This window comes from Nerophis ophidion, linkage group LG02, assembly GCF_033978795.1.
Source record: "Nerophis ophidion isolate RoL-2023_Sa linkage group LG02, RoL_Noph_v1.0, whole genome shotgun sequence".
In the NCBI taxonomy this organism is placed as follows: Eukaryota; Metazoa; Chordata; class Actinopteri; order Syngnathiformes; family Syngnathidae; genus Nerophis; species Nerophis ophidion.
The window spans coordinates 58,916,403-58,922,402 of NC_084612.1; the positions used below are offsets into that span (position 1 = coordinate 58,916,403).

General features: G+C 38.4%; 1 protein-coding gene across 2 annotated transcripts in view; it reads right to left on the reverse strand.

Annotated features, from left to right (window-relative positions):
- LOC133542981 (casein kinase II subunit alpha) overlaps positions 1-6,000 on the reverse strand; it is a 45,970-nt gene that overhangs the window by 34,055 nt on the left and 5,915 nt on the right. For both annotated transcript variants that reach the window (XM_061887302.1, XM_061887311.1), the window contains 3 exons: positions 4,609-4,889; positions 1,636-1,747; positions 1,446-1,547 (listed from right to left, as the gene is read on the reverse strand). In XM_061887302.1, the coding sequence (XP_061743286.1) occupies positions 1,446-1,547; positions 1,636-1,747; positions 4,609-4,709 (315 nt within the window). In that variant the 5' untranslated portion in view covers positions 4,710-4,889. The remainder of the gene's footprint in view (positions 1-1,445; positions 1,548-1,635; positions 1,748-4,608; positions 4,890-6,000) is intronic.

The window sequence follows — 6,000 nt, forward strand, 5'->3', positions numbered from 1 at the left end:
ACCAAGTATGACTAGCATTCACTTGTGTGTTTGAAAAGCCATAGATATTATGTGACTGTGCCGGCACGCAAAGGCAGTGTTTAGTGTCGCTTTGTACTTCTTCCTACATCCATGTACACAGCGACGTTTTTAAAAGTCATAAAGTTTACTTTTTGAAACTGATACCGATAATTTTGAAACCGATACCGGTAATTTCCGATATTACATTTTAAAGCATTTATCGGCCAACACATCTCTAGTGTATAGTTTATTGTTTACGTACTCTTGGTTATAAGTAGTTTGAAAAACAGCTCAAATATAAAAACATTCCTCATTGCTTAAAAAAACAAATAAATACAAATAAAAAGTGCATCTAAGTCACCTGTAAATTGTCCATATATATGAATGTTAGTGTAAATTATTGTCTATATGTGCCCTGCGATTGGCCATGCTAATTTGAGTTAGCAATGGACTATGAGCTAGCGCTGGCTACTATGTTTCCATGCACTAAATTAGTCAAATTTCTCACATTGTTCAGTTTTAATTTTTTTCTTATTTTCACACCTACATATGAAGTCTCATACGACGTGTACCTCCCGTACACTGGGCTGCGCTTAGTTCCTTTTAGCGCAGATAAATGTATTGCTTTTTCGGTTGACCTATGACGTCGTACCAAAACAGATCATATTTGCAGCTCGTCCAAAGTCAACAGTGCAGTTCCTATGATACCTGATGTCCGCTGTAATATTGGCACAAATTACAAATATCAAGTCTGCTGGGAGAGGCTTCAGCACCCCTTGCGACCCCGTAAGGTACAAGCGGTAGAAAAATGGATGGATGGATGGATGGATGGATGGATGGATGGATGGATGGATGGCTTTGCCGATATTAAACAGCAGACAGCATCAAGAAATGATCTTAGATTGCGCTACGAACATGACACTACTACCAAGAATGTCTCGGAGCGGATGCGGGTCTGAAGCAAAGTAAGACTGGTGAGAGAGAGAGTTGTTTTGAAGGAATTTTCAGACGGAAAATCACGAAAACAAAACAATTGAACGCCTGGGAGTTCATTCAAAAGACTTTGTGGATTGATGGAAGGGGTTTTAAGTCTGACGGAAAAGCCTGCTTATGAATAGGTATTGCTGTGGTCAATAAATCTTTGAAAGAGTTTTGTTTCTAATAGAAAATATAAATTCACAACTAAAGAATATAGAGACTGTGCCCCCATACTTCTTGACAAGTTAACAAAGAATCCTTGACATTGCTATTTTTCCTAAAGCAAAATACTTAAAGAAAAACTTGCCAAGCCAAATTGGAATTGAAGAGCTTATGCAAGTGACAGCCTTACCACACTATCGCTATGACGTATGGTAATGACAAAATAAAACAAATGGATTCGTAAAATTAGCTTTTTACCTAAAAGTGATTGCGCTGTACACTAATAGACCAAGGACGAAACTCACGACGGGGTCTTTCACGATGTCAATAAGGGAGATAATATTGGGGCCTCCACGTAGATTCTCCAGTATCTTGATCTCGCGCTTTATTTTCTTTTTCTTCACAGGCTGAAGGAACATAATGCAACCAAAAAATACAGTGGTAATTTGACCAAATCCAAACTGTACCAACTTCTCACCAACATTAGGGCTTTACCTTCAGTATCTTGACAACCACTTTCTCGTTATTGGTGATGTTGATGGCCTCAAAGACTTCACTATATTTGCCGCGGCCGAGCTTTCTCACCAGCTGAATGTCATCTTGGTTTCTGTGAATACGTGGCACCCAAACATCAGACAAGTTTAAAGGGGAACTGCACTTTCTTTTGGAATCGTTCACAACCATTATGAGAGACAATAACACATATCTATTTTTTTTAGGATTTAAAAGAAAAAATGCTTGCAAGATGTGGCTAATAGCCTTCAAAACCCCCTAAAACAGTGTTTCTTAACCAAAGGGCCAAATTTACCAAATTGTTGGGCCGCGAGCAGCCCCTACGGGACCACCAAAAAAGATCTGTTTTTCATCTATGATCCGTATAGGCCAGTGTTACTCAGTTGTAATACACTTTTTGACCACTTGTGGCACTAATGACTCTATCCAACAAACAGAAGTTGGCGCTAACATCATACAGAAGATTAAGCGCAAAAATGATGACAAAGTAACATATATTGTTATTAATATCTATTATTAATTATGTTTATTTTAGCACTAAATAATGTATAGTTTTTTATAAGTCTTCATATGCAGTATGTTTGATTAGTATTTATTTTTCTAATCAGTCTGACCTAAGGCAAGGTTTTAATGTTAAATAAATGATAATCTTTGTGATTAACACATGCTTTAATATCATTCAACAAGGTTTATTCTGTTAAAATGTAAGTGGGTTAGGTATAAATATTTAATCCGGTTACAATTGAAAGTAAGATTTCTAATTGACTGTTAATATTTGAGTGGGCCCAGGCCCCTCTGTAGTGGGAAAGTTGGACCCCTGCTTTAAGAACAACTTCAAAACCCTCCGGTGCATTTATTTCCAAAGCAGCGTACATTCGACTTACGGCAACAAACGCAAGTGCGTTCCAATCAAGGCAGCCTTGGTAACAGAAGACAGGATGACTACTTTTGGACAAATAAGGATTCACAATCTTATCTTTCTGAAGCTGGATATACAGAGGATGAATTGTTGCTTTGAGAATCGAGCACCAAAATACTGTGAAATGTTGGAGCAGACGGAAAACAAGGGAGTTAGGTTGGCGTGACTAAACAGTGCCAATGTAGAACTTGGAGCCAAGCTATGCCGACAGAAATGGGGTCCTTCCCCAAAATCAAGTGGGAAAACTTCTCCGGCCAGCTTGACCAAACAGACAACTGTCTAGGGCTGGGCGATATATCGAATATACACGATATATCGTGGGTTTGTCTCTGTGCGATGTAGAAAATTACTATTTTGTGAGTATTCGAGTACACGTTCTCACGCAGTTGCTTTTAGCTGCGGGCATTACACTACAGGCTTTTCTCACTCTTTCTTGTCTCTCCTTCTCACAGAGATGTAAAACAAGCGCATCGTGTTACATACTGTATGTCACATACTGTCGCGCGTGCAACATCACACGCTCTCGCGGAACAAAGAGGTAGCGGCATGCGTAAAGTTAGCAGTGGCAGGTGGTGCAAGTGGAGCGGTGTGAGTGGTTATAAGAGAGAGAGAGAGAAAAGGTGTGAATCTGGTAACAAATGGAGGAAGATAAATTAATTCCCAAGAAAAACAGCACGAGTCCATCATCTGGCGGTGGTTTGGCTTCAAGCGGGAAGATGTTGAACAGACAACCGTAATATGTAAAGTATGCGGCAAAAGCGTTACTACAAAAAGTAGTAGCACTACTAATTTGTACCATCATTTTAAAAGTCACCTGATAGAGAATAGCGAGTGCTTGAAACATCGCATGTCAACATCTCCGGCCGGTGCCACACCCAACAAAATGCCGAAACAACCAGCATTGATCCAACCGAGCCTGGCATCTTACATTTCCAGATTAACACCGTATGAAAAAAATAGTCAACAACAGAAGGAGATAACGTCCGTAGTAACCTACCACATAAGGAAGGACATACAAAATTTGATTTCCTATTATGCAGCCAAATTATTATTTTACAGTTTTTGAAATATCTTGTGTGAGATCATGCACAAAAGTGCACTTTATTTGTTTTTAAATATTGTAGTGGCGTTCTGTGCAAAAAGTTCACTTTAGTTATTTTAGTGTTGCTTTTATATGTCATCTTAGTGACATCATGCAGTAAAGTACACTCATAGCTTGTTTTAAAATGTCTCTGACAATGTTGCACTTTATGTTTTGAAATGACATGAATGTTTATGCCACTGCTTAATAACTTTAATAAAAACAGTTTTGGTAATTTGACTTAGTTGTGATTTCCCTCGTTGCATGAAAGTTTAAAATTAGAATATATTAATGCAGTATGAACAATAATGTTTTAATGTAGACACACAGAATGATCATACTGCTGTGATTATATGCATCAGATTTTAATTCAAGGCTAAGGTAAAATATCGAGTTATATATCGTGTATCGTGACTTGGCCTAAAAATATAAAAATATTAATAAAAGGCCATATCACCTAGCCCTACAACTGTCCATTGAGTAAGTCACTATAATATTGATCATAATACATGCAGCACATCACAGTACAACTACAGTACATACGCTGTCGAGCTGTGTACAACCAAAACATGAAATGGGGCTAATACTTAACAAATACTGTAATATGATTGTTCATGTTTTTCAGTAAGTACAGATTGGTGTTCTATCGCATTGTGTGATGCATTAAAAATTCAAAAGGCATTCAGCTGCTGACGCAGGAAGCTAGCTTAGGCTTATGCCTTAGCATGCCGACGCAAACAATGTTACACTATGCAAGATAAAGAGTTCCTCAGTGTTTGCTCTTACAATAACAATGTCGCTAAAGCGTAATTATTATAAAGGTTGGAATGTAAAAAATAGAACTTTGTGTCTTCTTGTCTCTCATAAAAAATGTTAACGATAGGCATAATTCCAAACAAAGCAGTTCCCCTTCAAAAATGTTGTGTGTGTATATATGACCAAAAGAGAGTTTTACCCCCACTCCACGACGTGGGACTCGTAGTCCCAGTACTCCCTCGGCCGGTGAGTGTTGACCTCGTTGTACACTCTGGCCCGGCTTGGCACGGGTCCCGACATGTCCGACAGTTTGGCAGTGAGTGGTGGGTTTTCGCAGCAGCGGCAGACGTAGCGATAGGAAGGAGGGTGGGAGGGTAAGAGGGAGGGGAAGGAGGGAGGGTCGAGGCTTGTTTGATTGAGACAGGGCAGGGGTCTAGGAGGGGGTTACTTGAGGACAAGGGAGGGGGCACGGCGTTCTCTCTTTAAAAAAAAAAAAGTAGAACATGAATTAGATTATTCTTTAAGCAATTAGGTGAATGTGTCATTTGTACAGATCTATATCACTGTTGTGGTTAAACGTTGTCACAATACAACGAGGCTGATTATGCATTAGCTTTATCCTACCCAGACATATTTGTCATATCTCGCTTTCTCTCATTCAATATACCAAGTACCAATTTATTTTTTTATTTTTTTAAAACAGTCACAGTGATGGCGAACGCCTATCTTACGCCACAAATACCTGCAACATTGACCAGAGATATGGATAAAACTTTCAACTTTTTCACAAAAATGACAGTAAGGAATTTACATCCATTAGTCAGTCTTCTGCTTTTGAAAATAAATCCTTCAATTTAATGAATAATAATAATGGATTAGATTTCATATCGCGCTTTTCTATTATTAGATACTCAAAGCGCTCACAGAAAAGTGGGAATCCATCAATCATTCACACCTTGAACAATTTTATTTTATTTTTTTTTTTTTACTTTTTGGGGGGTTATTTCAACAAGGGATGTTCCTAACAAGGTGTTATGCTGTTGATTACAATGTCGATCATTCGTAAGTAAGAACGGGCGATACTAATTCAGATTAACTGTACATTTTTCAATTTATGTTGAATGTAGGCCTGGGCTATATGGGTAAAAAAATAAAATCTCCAATTTTGTTTCCTACTTTTTAAAGAAAAAAATTATTAAAATGACAAAGATAATTCAAAACAGGTTTTGCTTTTATTTGATAAAAAACCTTCCACTTCCAAAGACATGCACCTGGGGATAGGTTGATTGGCAACACTAAATTGCCCTTAGTGTGTGAATTGTGCTGAAAATTGTAATTTTCCTGAAGGAACTCTCCTGACGGAATAAATAAAGTACTATCAAAAAAAAAAAGAATGTGAGTGTGAATGTTGTTTGTCTATCTGTGTTGGCCCTGCGATAAGGTGGCGACTTGTCCAGGGTGTACGCCGCCTTCCGCCCGATTGCGGCTGAGATAGGCATCAGCGCCCCCCGCAACCCCAAAGGGAATAAGCGGTAGAAAATGGATGGATGGATGGAAGTTTGAAATGGCAAACCATATTCTGTAAAAGATG